General features: G+C 36.3%; 1 protein-coding gene across 6 annotated transcripts in view; it reads left to right on the top strand.

Annotated features, from left to right (window-relative positions):
* The window catches only part of LOC144319764 (S-adenosyl-L-methionine-dependent tRNA 4-demethylwyosine synthase TYW1), a 239,890-nt gene that overhangs the window by 75,630 nt on the left and 149,984 nt on the right, over positions 1 to 14,276 (top strand). For all 6 annotated transcript variants that reach the window (XR_013385495.1, XM_077908336.1, XM_077908332.1 and 3 more), the window contains one exon: positions 2,098 to 2,216. Coding sequence is in view for 5 of the 6 variants with exons in the window: in XM_077908336.1 (XP_077764462.1) it covers positions 2,098 to 2,216 (119 nt within the window). In the remaining variant the exon portion in view is untranslated. The remainder of the gene's footprint in view (positions 1 to 2,097; positions 2,217 to 14,276) is intronic.

Here is a 14,276-nt window from a genome sequence, read left to right as displayed (position 1 = left end):
TCCCATCCCTCTCCCTTCATCATTTTAGCCCTTCAGTGTTCAGTTTGGACAGCACACCTCTGGGAAGTTCTCACTGGTCCTGCAAGGCTGGCTGGGTCAGTCACCTATCTCATGGGCTCCCGTAACACCATGGTGGACATTTGTCTTTTCTCTGCTTGCCCAGCATCTGAGCCTTTTTGTGTTTGGGGGAATTCTCTGTTAAATTAGCTTCCTTTAGCACAAGGGCCCACTGCCTGCTATAGAAGCTGAGGAACAGAGATACCTTTTCTTGGAACCATGTCCTGGCAGCATGCGTATAACAGTATCATTTAGGATGGTTATTATTTTTGCCCAAGACTTTGAGTATGGAGTGAGTGATGAAAGGATCTGGGACATGGAGACCTCATTCTTGAGCTCATGGTGGCAGCATCTCCTTTCCAGGAGTGGTGCTGGCGATGGTATCCAGAGAGTGGTGGCATCTACAGTAGATGGCTTCTGAGAGATTGAAGGTGGTCCTGCTGCCAGCCTTCCTTCATTCCTGCCTTTCTAAAGATTCTGTGAGCTGTGGAGTCCTTTCAATAAATCCTTTTTCTGTTTAGTCAGAGTCAGTTTCTGTTGCTTGCAAAAGAATCTTTCTTAATTGATTCAAACACCCTATCATAATAGTATTGCACATTTTGCCTGTTTACTTGCAATTTCCTCATACTAGATCATGGTTGGGGGCTCTGTCTTATTCATCATTGTACATTTGGCACACAGTGTGCTTGAGGTATATTACCTTCTCAGTAAACAATGAGATTTTCGGGTTCAACTTTGTTTTTCTATTGCCATGATATTTAGTGGCATTTAGTGAGCTTTTATTTTTTGTTTTTAGTGCTGTTTGCAAGATTTGAATGTTTTATTTGCCTTGTGGATATCTTATTGGGAACTTGGGAGAGAATTTGTAGTTCCCTTGAACAATATTTTTTCTTTACTTCTTATTTTTCTTAATGCAAATATCAAGTGAGATGGACAGGGGAACCCTTTTTATCAGGACAAAAAATAAGACTTTGTGATCAACCAACATAGTAATCAAGCTGGTAAATTTTTTGTAATTTTCCTTTATTATGGATAGCATAATGTTAGCACACTAATATATTTTACACACACACACACACACACACAGGCTTCTTGTATCTCCTTGTTTGTTCCTGTTGTTAATCCCCTCATATTTCAGTTGCAACTGAGATGAGTCAACATGTCCGTTATCTTGGATGACTTTGTTTTGCCCCTCCAGTGGGGAATGCCTTTGAATGTATCTCCTTCTTAGCCCTTCCCCTTTCCTCCATTAATATGAGCCAAGTCACCATAACCTTATTTGCCTCCTCTCCCCTCCCCCAGATTTCACTTTTACTGAAATCAAGCCTATCTTGCAGAGTTTCTAGATGAATCTTTCAGATGAGATCTCGAAAAGCTTGGTACTGTTTTATGATTCCAACCCTAAGTTGATCTGTACTATTTCTTCAAATTATTTGTTCTTACTACATTCAGCATGGGTAAAACACTCACATATTAAATAGTGTCCTTTTTGGGAAAAATCTATTTCTTACACTCATGCTGCTTGTTCCATCAGCAAGTCTCAGTATGTTCAAGTTCTGCCATTCAGTTGACATAGAATATGTTCCAGAACGCATTCTCTTACCCACCCTTTCTTATTCAAAACAGACATACCCTGTCGACTGAGGGCTGCTCCCCTCTTCTAGGAGCTTGTCTTATCTATCCCTATCTATCCCTATTCCCTACTCTAATCTAATAGTATTATATCTTATTGTACTGATATTATTTGAGGCAGTTAAATGGATTTGAAACTAAAAGCGTCAGTGGTCTTCTCTATAGAGCTTTCAGAGTTAATGAATCATAGGTTTATTTCATTGGATTTTAGAAGACTTAAAGCACCATCAAAACCCAAAGCTGTATCAAAACACTATAATGTTAATTTTCTGTATCAGGGAGATATCAGTAGGGGTATTTATGATTATGAAATGCAGATATTTTTTCTTAAAAATGATGCCTTGGTGTTTTGTTTTCTTGCCTTGAGGATTTTATTCAGATTATTATTTGTTTTTTTTACTTTCACAGTCAATGCTCCGAGGGAGAGGAGGTTGTTATAAACATACGTTCTATGGCATCGAAAGCCATCGTTGCATGGAAACTACCCCAAGCTTGGCTTGTGCAAATAAATGTGTCTTCTGTTGGCGGTAAGTAAAAATGAATGGCTGTGGTAACCAAATATGTAACCATCTATTATAATCAATTTCTGTTCAGCCTTGCACTCAAATTTATTTAAAGCTCTGCTATTTCTGTAATTAATTCCCCCTTTCATTCCTAATATATTTATGTATTGGTTGTATTTACTCCACTGATTTTATCAGGGGTTTGCCAATTTTTTGTCTTTTGAAGACATAGATTTTAGTTTCATGAATCCTCTGCATTATATCTTTGCTTCTTTGTTCAATAATCTACTACTATTTTTTTCCCTCTGTTTTTCTTCAACTTAAATTAGACTGTTAACTCTTTACTATTTGGTCTTCTGTAAGTCTTTTTTTTTTTTTAAGATTTATTTATTTATTCATTCAGAGAGAGCAAAGAGAGAGGCAGAGACACAGGCAGAGGGAGAAGCAGGCTCCATGCAGGAAGCCTGATGTGGGACTCGATCCTGGGTCTCCAGGATCACACCCCGGGCTGCAGGCGGCGCTAAACCGCTGTGCCACCGGGGCTGCCCCTTCTGTAAGTCTTTAATCAGAAATTTTCATCTGAGTAATTCTTTAGCTACATTCCATAGATTTTGATTAGTTAATTTTTTTAAAATTATTTTTTTTGTTTGAATATAGTTGACATACATGGTAGTTTCAGCTGTGCAACATAGTGATTCAACAAATTTATGCCTTATGCTGTGCTCACTACAAGTGTAGCTTTCATCTATTACCATACAACGCTACTATAATACACTTACTGTATTCCCTATTATGAACCTTTTATTCTTGTGATGACTTATTCTTTCTGTAAATGGAAGCCAGGGTATCTCACTCCCCTTCACTCATATTGCCCATTCCCATCCCTCTCCCCTTCTGGTAACCATCAGTTCTCTGTATAGTGCTGATTCTTTTTGTTTGTTTCTTTGTTTATTCATTTGTTTTTAGATTACAAATATAAGTGAAATCACATGTATTTGTCTTTGCCTTATTTCATGTAGCATAACACCCTCTAGGTTCATCTGAGTTGTTGCGTATGGCAATGTCTCATTCTTTTATGGCTGAGTAATATTCCATTGTCCTTATGTACCTCATCTTCTTGATCCATTCACCTGTTAGTGGGCACTTGGGCTGCTTCCATATCATGGTTATTGTAAATAATGTTGCAATAAACAAGGGTACATATATCTTTTTGTTTTCTTTGGGTAAATACCCAGTAGTGGAATTATTGGATCATATGGTAATTCTATTTATAATTTTTTGAGTAGCCTCTGTACTGTTTTCCATAGTGCCTGTACCAATTTATATTCCCATTAACTGTGCACAAGTGGTTCTTTTTCTCCATATCCTTGACCATACTTGTTATTTCTTGTCTTTAGTTTTAACTATTCTGACAGGTATTAGGTGATATCTCATTGTGGTTTTCATTTGCATTTCCTTGATGATTGGTGGTTTTGAACATCTTTTCATGTGTCTATTGGTCGTCTTTATGTCTTTTGAAAAATGTCTATTCAAGTCCTTTGCCCATTTTAAATCAGATTATTTGCTTTCTAGTGTTGAGTTATGAGGTCTTTATATATTTTGAGTATTAACTCCTTATGAGACATACCAGTCTTCTAGTGTTTTCTTTGAGTCCTTTGACAGTTACTTTTTAACTTCCCCTTTAGCTCTTTGGCTCATTCTTTGCATGATGAATTCTCTCTGATTTTGTCTTTTGCTTTCTTTTATTGCTCTATGTTATAATGGCAGGAGAAGTAAAGCATCTTTGTGACTTCATTAAATATCTGTAGTTTGACACCTTTATATTCTTTGTTTTGTTTTTTTCAGAGACAGAACTCATTAGTTGGGGAGCAGGTATGGGGTGTCGGGGAGGGGCAGAGGGAGAGGGAGAGAGAGAATCTTAAGCAGGCTCCATACTTAGTGCAGACTGGATGCAAAGCTTGGTCTCACAACCCTGAGATCTTGACTTGAGCCAAAATCAAGAGTTGGGTGGTTAACCGACTGAGCTGCCCAGGTGCCTCAAACACCTTCATATTCTCATATCTCTGGCCCTAGTGTCCCTTCTGAGTTTTCATCCTCTGTTTGCAATTGCCTGTTGGATATATTCCCTCAGATGATCCACAGGTACTTTAAGCCCAGTTTGTCCACAGTGGGATACTCTGTGAACCATTTTTTCCTAATTTGGTAATGGCACCTTTAGCAATCCAGTGACTCAGGCTGAAAAGCTCTTCTTTATCTAACTCACTGTATCGATTTGTATGCCTAATTCCATTTTAGATTCTCAGTATTTCACCCTTCAGCAACCAAAATGATTTAATACTTGCCATATCTTAATGCTATATCTTCATTTATCCATCATATTGGTACAAGAGCTAGAATTCTTTTTTTAATGGTTTTATATCATTGATCATAAAAGTAATTCATGCTTGTTATAGAAACAGAAACACCAAAACGTATAAAGAGAAACAACTATCTGTAATTCCAGAATCTAGGCAAAGCATTGTTAATGCTTTGGAGTATATGCTTTCTTTTCTTTTTCTTCCCTTAGTCTTAGTTTTTTTTTCAAAAACATGGTTGAAATCACTCTCTACTTTCTGTTTTTTATCTTGCTCTATCATTAAAACCTTATAAGCATAAAATTTTTGTTTTGAAATAATTCTGGATATATAAAAGAGTTACAAAGATAGTAGAGTTTCTGTATACTTTTCACCTAACTTTCCCTAATGTATTTTTTTTGAAGATTTTACTTATTTATTAGAGTCACAGAGAGAGAGGGGGGGGGGCCAGAGACACAGGCAGAGGCAGAAATAGGCTTCCCACAGGGAGCCCGATGCAGACTCAATCCCCATACAGGGATCACGCCCTGAGCCAAAGGCAGATGCTCAACCACAGAGCCACCCAGGTGTCCCTTTCCCTAATGTTTTTTTTTTTTTTTTTTTTTAAGATTTTATTTATTTATTCATGATAGAGAGAGAGAGAGGGGCGCAGAGACACAGACAGAGGGAGAAGCAGGCTCCATGCCGGGAACCTGACACGGGACTCGATCCCGGGACTCCAGGATCACACCCTGGGCCAAAGGCAGGTGCTGAACCGCTGAGCCACCGAGGGATCCCCATCCCTTTCCCTAATGTTAAGTAAGACTTTACTTAACTATGGAACAATTATTAACACAATTATCAGAAATTATTGAAAAGAAATTAACATTGATGCAGTGCTATTAATTAAACTGGAAACTTTGAATTTCATCAGTTTTCCCACTAATATCCTTTTTCTTTCAGGATGCAGTTATGGCTCCCATATCCCATTTAGTTGTTACATCTCTTTAGTTTTCTCTAGTCTGCCATAGTTCTTCAGTCCTTATTTTTCATGACCTTGACATCTTTGAAGAGTACTCATCAAATATTTTGTCTAATGCTTTCTCATGGTTAGAGTAAAGTTACGGATTTTGGGAAGACTACCATAGAAGTGAGGTGACCTTCCCAGCAGGTCCTATTAAGCGATACATGACATCAGTATATCCAGTTGCTGGTGGTGTTAATCTTACCATTTGATTTTTTTTTTGTATGCAAATAAAGGAATCAATTTTAATTTCCTTTTTTTTAAATAAATTAATTTTTTATTGGTGTTCAATTTACCAACATACAGAATAACATCCAGTGCTCATCCCGTCAAGTGTCCCCCTCAGTGCCTGTCACCCACTCACCCCCACCCCCCGCCCTCCTCCCCTTCCACCACCCCTAGTTCGTTTCCCAGAGTTAGGAGTCTTTATGTTCTGTCTCCCTTTCTGATATTTCCCACACATTTCTTCTCCCTTCCCTTATATTCCCTTTCACTATTATTTATATTCCCCAAATGAATGAGAACATACACTGTTTGTCCTTCTCCGATTGACTTACTTCACTCAGCATAATACCCTCCAGTTCCATCCACGTTGAAGCAAATGGTGGGTATTTGTCATTTCTAATGGCTGAGTAATATTCCATTGTATACATGAACCACATCTTCTTTATCAATTCATCTTTCGATGGACACCGAGGCTCCTTCCACAGTTTGGCTATTGTGGACATTCTGCTATAAACATCGGGGTGCAGGTGTCCGGCGTTTCATTGCATCTGAATCTTTGGGGTAAATCCCCAACAGTGCAATTGCTGTCTTACTGTTTGATTAAGGTAATGTCTGCCAGGCTTTCAAGTGTAAAGTTACACCTTAACATTTTTTTCCCTTTGTAATTAATCAGTATTTTGGGAAGATGCTTCCAGTCTATGCAAATATGCTGTTTCTCTTTAAGCATTTGCCCACTAAATTTTTCATTCATTGGTGAATTTTGCCTGCATCAAATTACTACTATGTTGTTCCACTGATTTTTTTTTTTACAATTAATAATTGGAATTCTTTTGTAAGGAAAAATAATTTGTCTTCATTTTAAATTTATTATTATATTGATTTGGGCTCAAGAATATTTATTCCTGGGCAGCCCCCGTGGCTCGGTGGTTTAGCGCCTCCTGCAGCCCAGGGTGTGATCCTGGAGACCCCGGATTGAGTCCCACATCAGGCTTCCTGCATGGAGCCTGCTTCTCCCTCTGCCTGTGTCTCTGCCCCTCTCTCCTCTCTGTGTATTCTCATGAATAAATAAATAAAATCTTAAAAAAGAAGAATATTTATTCCTTTGGTTCTAATCCAATACAATTATTATTTACTTTATTGCTCACATTTTTCTAGCTTTGGCCATTTGGAGCTCTGTTGGGTTGGCTTCTGTGTCTTTTCTTTCATTTGAAACACTTGTGAGTTATCTGATTCCAGAAGAGGTTCTGGTTCATCTGTGTTTTCTCTGCCTAGCTTTGGAGTCAACCACTTTCTAAGGAACTTTTGTTCTTCTTATTGAAGAATGATATTTAGGTTCCAAAATTTGGATGTTTGAAATGCTCGTTTCTACTGGGGTGTTAGTGCTTTCGGGCCCTCTCAGCAGATAGAAGTAGAAAATATATGTATATCTGTATATTAAAATACAAAACCATGAGTTTTTACTGATATTTTCAATTACTGTCAGCATCATAAAGCTCATTCTAGTATTCCTTTTGTGCTTATTTATAACCTTTTTCTTGTAGAGTAAGAAGCCCAGCCTGGCCCTCATCATCTACAACATAATAACTTCAACCCTAATTATATGTATTTGGAAAGGACTGTAGAGTTGCAGACTAAGATGCCTTTGTTAGAGTTAAATTTATCTTAGGATGGACTAGTCTGGCTTTGGCATCAGGATAATGCTAATCTCATAGAATTAATTAGGAAGTGTTCTCTTTTTTAATGTTTTGGAAAAGTGTGGGAAGAATTGGTGTTAATTCTTTAAATGATTAGAGGAATTCACCAGGGAAACCTGTTTTTGGGCTTTTCTTTGTAGCAAGGTTTTTGATTACTGATTCAATTACTTATAAGTTAGTTAAGACTTTCCATTTCTACTTGAGTCAGTTTTGGGAATTTGTATGTTTCTAGGAATTTGTTCATTTCATCTAGTTTATCTAATTTGTTAGCATACAGTTGATAGTATTTTCGTAATCCTTTATTTCTGTAAGATTGGTAGTAATGTATTATGTTTCATTTCTGAGTTTATTAATTTGAGTTTTCTTTTTTTTTTCTTAATCTACATAAAGGTTTGTCAGTGTTGTTGATTTTTGCAAGAACCAACTTTTGGGTTCATTGATTTTTCTCTAATGTTTTTCTATTCTCAAGTTTCAGTTCTTTCTATTCTGATCTTTATTATATCCTTTTTGTTGCCTTAAGCATAGTTTGCTTCTCTTTTTCTTCTATTTTATGGTGTATAGTTAGGTTATTGATTTTTTTAAAAATGTGTTTACAGCTATAAATTTCTTCCTGAGCACTGTTTTAGCTACATTCCATTCATCTCTAAATATTTTGTAGTTTCTCTGTATTTTCTTCTTTGATCTACTACTGGTTGTTTAAAAGTGTTATTTTCCACATATTGGTTAGTTTTTCAGTTTTCTTTCTGTTCTTCATTTCTGCTTTTATTCCGTTGTGGTTGAAGAAAATATTTTGTGTAATTTAAATCTTTTAAAATTTATTGACACTTGTTTTCTGGCCTAACATAGGGTACATCCTAGAAAATGTTCTATACACACTTGGAAAAAATGTGTATATTGATGTTTTTTGGGTGTATTGTTTTGTATATGTAAATAGGTATTATTGGTTTACCATATTGTTCAAATGCATTATTTCTTTATTGTTCTTCTACCTAATTGTTCTGTCTGTTATTTAAAAGGTGGTTTTTGAATTTTATAATTATTAATATAGGACTATATTTTTCTCCTTAGCTTATAGCTTTTTGCTTCATATATTTTGGCACTGTTACTAAGTGTGTATATGCTTATAATTGTTAACATCTTGATGGATTGACTTGTTTATAAATATATATTGTTTTTGTCTTTTCTAACAGTTTTTCACTTAAAGTCGATTTTGTGTTACATATTAGTAAGCTACTTTAGCTCTCTATTGGTTACTATTTGTATTAAATATCATTTTTCTTCCTTTCACTTCTTTTTGTGTCTTTGGATCTAAAGTGAATCTCTTGTAGGCAGCATATTCGTGGATTTTAAAAAAAATCCATTCTGCCAATCTCTGGCTTTTAATTTAGATAATTTAATCCCTTCATATTTTGTTCTTTGTTTCTATAAGCTTTACATCTTTTATGTTGCACACTTTATTACTGCCTTCTTTTGTGTTTGTTTTTTTGTTGTGTACAATTTCACTCCATTATTGTTTCCCTTTCTGTACATCTTTTGTTATTTTCTTAGTGGTTATTCCTCTGAGGATTAAAATTAACCTCTTAAATTTACAACATCCTATATTTAATTTTTTTAAAATTTTATTTATTTATTCATGAGAGACACACAGAGAGAGAGACAGAGACATAGGCAGAGGGAGAAGCAGGCTCCATGTAGAAAGCCTGATGTGGGACTCGATCCTGGGACTCTGGGATCACGACCTGAGCCAAAGGCAGACACTCAACCACTGAGCCACCCAGGCATCCCTACATTTAATTTTCCTAATCTGTGGTAATTAAGTTCTGTGAAGTTGCATGAGGGCTGCATTAGCAAATACTAAACTGTGGCTTTTAGGGGGAAATAAAGGATTAGGTCCTTGCAATCCTCTTGTCACAAGGTATTTGCCATCTGATCAGTACATAACTTTGTTTTTATGTGTGTTCCTGTGTAAAGGTGCCTTAATTTATATATACTGTTGATTCATTAACATTGAACTTAAGGAACAGCATTATAATTCATGCTGGAATGAAGCTTATCTGACACACATATTTTCCCTGCAAGGCACATCAGTCTTCTTGTGCTTAAGAGCACTACACAGCACTTTTAGCCCCAGTGCTTGGGAACTATTTTAAATAGCAATATCACTAACAAAAAAGCACAAAATGCAAAAAACGGGACATTAAATTGACCACTGAGAGAATACTTATTTTCAGTATGAGAGCTTAAACAAGAAGGCAAAGAGAACATTGTCTTGTTTGACTTCATTTGGGAATGTGTGTATTGGACGACTCAAATTTTTTTGCTGCTCTGAATGTGAATGACAGATAGTAATGTTAAGTATTGATTTTGGGATTACAGATAAATTTTAGCAGTAGGTAATTTTACAGATATGGAATCAGCAAATAATGAGGATTGACTTCATTTTGAACAAATACCACCTTTGGTTCCACAGTATTCAAAAACTTTGCTCATACAAAACTTCATTCCATCTCCTTTGTGGTGGTGTCACAAATTGCAACTTTATGCATTGTTGCACTCATTAATATAGATTTATGATTATTGTTCTGTACATTTGTCTTTTAAGTTGTATAGGAAAAAAAGGTGCTAGAATCCAAAAAGTTGAGTAATACAGACTTTTTTTGTATTTGCCTATGTAATAACCTTTATGTGGTTCTGTATTTCTTTGGTGTGAATCTACCTAGTTGTCCCTTCATTTCTGCTTAAAGGACTTCCTTTAGCATTTCTTGTAGTGCGGATCTACTAGTGATGAACTCCTTCAGCTTTGCTTCATCTGGAAATGTCTTAATATTACCTTCAGTTTTGAAGAATAGTTTTGCCAGATATGGAATTCTTGGTTGACATTGTTTTTCCTTTTAGCGTTGTATGCTGTCCCATTGCCTCTTGGTTTCTGCTGAGAAGCTGGCTGTTAATCTTACTGAGGATCCCTTGTATGTGATGAATATCTTCTCTTGCTTCCTTCAAGATTCTCGAATCTCTGGTCTTTCAGCGGTTTGATTATAATGTGTCTTGGTATGGATCTCTTTGAATTTATTCTGCTTGAGTGTATTGAGCTAGTTGGATGTGTAAATTCATGTTTTATCTAGTTTGGGAAGTTTTTAACCATTATTTCTTTATGTATTCTTTCTGCCCCTCTCTCCCCCTTTCCTTCTGGGACTTCCATTAAATGTATATTGGTATTCTTGATACTGTCGCACCGGTCCATAAGGGTATGTGCTCTTCACACTTTTTCTTTTCCTGCTCCTCAGACTGAATGATTGACATATCTTCAAGTTTACTGATTCTTCTCAAAGCCTGCTCAATCTGCTGTTGCAACCCTCTGCTGAACTTTTCATTTCAGTTAGTATACTTTTTATTTCTAGAACTTGTTTCTGGTTTCTTTTTATCATTTATATCTCATAATTGATATTCTGTATTTGTTGACGCATTTTTCCTGGTTTCCTTCAGGTCTTTGAGAATGTTTAAGACAGTTACTTAGTATTTTTCTAGTAAGTGTGATGTTTGTGTTTCTTCATGGACAGTTTTCATTAATTTCTCCTATGAATGGGCCATGCTTTTCTTGTTTCTTCATATGCTTTGGAATGTTTTATTGAAAACTGCACATTTTGGATATTATGATGTGCTAACTCTGAAAAACAGATTCTTCCCATTTTTTTGTTTGTTTTTGTTGCTTGCTCTGGGTTCTAGTTGTTTGTTTGCTCAGTGAGTTTTCTAGACCATTTTTGTAGAGACTATTCTGTTTTGTGCATTATCTGTGAAGCCTGTGTTTTAGTGGTCAGGGAACGTGTTCATAGAGATTTTCTTGAGCACAAGGAGCCAAAGGAAAAAAGAGGCATAAAAGCCCTCCCTTAGTCTTTGCAGATTGACTCTTTGTTTAGGCATTCCTTCAAAGCTTGGCCAGGCTAATGACAACTCTGCCTTTGCTTTCACTTCCTATTTGTGCTGAGCCTGAAAATCAGTTGTAGGTGAAAGTTTAGTGTCTTCTCAGGGTTTTCTTAGCATTCATTCTGTCCTGGGCATGCTTTAGGCTTTTTTTTTATTCTCTGGTGTAATGTGAGTGCTTTCTGTGCTTTGACTCATTCAGAACTCTGTCTCCTAGTGTTTCTTTACAGGCATTCAGCTAACTGTTGTTTTCTTGAACTGTAATTCTTTGCAGCAGGCAGCAGCAGATTGTTTATTTATCTGTTGCAATTTGTGAGGAATTGCTTTTTTAAAAACTTTGGTTACAGAGTTTTTTGAATATAGATAAATAGTATAATGAACCTTTGTGTACATTTTATTAACACAAAGCCAGTCATGTTCCATTTATCTACCCAGTCCTCACTATTTTTATGCAGATCCAGCCAGCCATGATAGTGTTCTGTCTGTACACATACTTCAGTTGACAGATAATATAAAAAATAAGACCTTTAAAAAATATATAGCCATTATACCATCGTCTCATATTGAATTCTCATCATCTCCTCTTAAAGGGAATACACGTATTCCCTTTTCTGGTTATTCAGGGATATAGTTAAAAAAAAAAAAAAAACCTGAAAAGTAAGTCTTTGGACATCTTGTTAAATCAGTGGTTCTCATCTGAGGCAAAATTGCTATTTTTCACTCTGTGGGTAAACCTTGGTCGTTTGACAATGTCTGGAAGCATTTTTAATTGTTAAAACTGAGGGAGGTGTTTCCGGCATCTAGTGGGCAGAGGTCAGCAATGCTTTTAAAACTATGTAATGCTCAGGACAAGCCTGTATAACAAAGAATTATCCAGTCCAAAGTGTCAGTTGTGCTGAGGCTAAGTTCTTTGTTCGGTAGTCCATAGGAGCTTTTTCAGTCAAATGGACTGAGGCAATGTGATGGCATTGAAATCAAATGATATAGTACATCTCCTTTTGAGTGATAGAGTATGTGCTTATGAAACTTAAAATATCATAGGATGAAAATTAACCAAACAAAACTGTATAAATATGTAGATTGCAATATTTGGATCATATAATACTTATCTTATAGGAGAAAGAATCAGGTGTTTTGTGCCATAGTTCTCATTGCATCACATTTTACAATCTCTTCTAATCTTTCACTAAGATTCTTGATATAAGTAGTAGAGTGTGTATGTGTTGGGTTTTTTTTTTTTTTTGGAAGGTCAAGGTTAAAGGGAAGTAACAGGATTTAGTGGGTAATTTACCTGTATCATCTGTTTATAGACAATAATACGATCCTTTAGTTTCTGAGGCGATAAAATTACCCAGTTTTTTTATTTTTATTGTTCTGAAGATTTATTTGTTTATTTCGGACAGAGAGAGAATGAGCAAGAGAGGGAGAGGGAGAGAGAATCTCAAGCAGACTCTGCATGACCTCAGCCAAACTTAAGAGTCAGACGCTTAACTGACTGAGCCACCCAATTTTTAAAAAAGCAAGCGGTATACTTAATAAATTCATTAATGAGATTTATTTATTTATTTTTAAAGAGTTTATTTACTAATGAGAGACATAGAAAGGGAGGCAGAGACACAGGCAGAGGGAGAAGCAAGCTTCCTGTGGGGAGCCCAATGTGGGACTCAATCCCAGGACCCTGGGATCATGACCTGAGCCAAAGGCAGACGCTCAGCCACTGAACCACTCAGGCGTCCCATTAATGAGATTTTAGATAAAAGTAAATGGAGAGGTTTCACTTGCTGTGGCTTCTGATAAAGACGTACTAATACACTAACTTTAAGATTAGAATTCACCATCTGTTTCTATTTTATTTTATTTATTTTATTTTATTTATTTTTTGAAGGTTTTATTTATTCATGAGAGACACGGAGAGAGAGGCAGAGACATAGGCAGAGGGAGAAGCAGGCTCCATGCAGGGACCCCGATGTGGGACTCGATCCCAGGACCCTGGGATCACGCCCTGAGCCAAAGGCAGATGCTCAACCACTGAGCCACTCAGGCATCCCTCTGTTTCAATTTTAAATAATTTAATACACGTTAGAAAAGGCCTAGAAAAAATGGATTTAAATGCTTGTGCGAATGCTTTATTTATCTTTATTTTATTTTACAGATTCCTTTTTTTTTTTTTTTTTTAATGATAGTCACAGAGAGAGAGAGAGGCAGAGACACAGGCAGAGGGAGAAGCAGGCTCCATGCACCGGAAGCCCGATGTGGGATTCGATCCCGGGTCTCCAGGATCGCGCCCTGGGCCAAAGGCAGGCGCCAAACCGCTGCGCCACCCAGGGATCCCTATTTTACAGATTCTTAAAAATAGCCTTTGAACCTATTTCCTAACTATAAAATAAAACAGTAATATCTTCCTTACAAGGTTGCTCTGAGGCTTAATTGCTTGGGCGAGATGGTGCATGTGAAAGTGCTTTAGACTGCAGTATGATGTGCAGATGTGAGTTTTCCCAAATGAGTTTATCTAACCTTATTTGGATAATATGGGTAGCAGATGGTTATAGATAGATAAAATATTATTATTCTGTTAATTTTCAGAAGGAGTTATTGAGTGCTAAGTATATAGATAGCCCAGTTTGTCTCCTGTTTTCTGTTTATGTAAGTGAAAATTTTATACTTTGAAATTTCAAATTAAGATCATAGGTCTTTTGAACAAATAACCTGATTACAAAAATAGACAAAGGATTTGAACAGAGTTCTCCAGAGAAGATATACAAATTCCAATAAACACATGAAAAGGTAATAATATTCCCAAATTGGGAATAAATGAAATATTCATGAACTAATGAGTGGATAAACAAAATGTGTCCACCCAATGGAATGGAATATTATTTGGAAATGAAAG

Source organism: Canis aureus, chromosome 8 (genome assembly GCF_053574225.1).
Source record: "Canis aureus isolate CA01 chromosome 8, VMU_Caureus_v.1.0, whole genome shotgun sequence".
Lineage (NCBI taxonomy): Eukaryota > Metazoa > Chordata > Mammalia > Carnivora > Canidae > Canis > Canis aureus.
The sequence above is the reverse complement of the archived record's forward strand: the minus strand, read 5'-3'. Positions and strand labels throughout refer to the sequence as shown.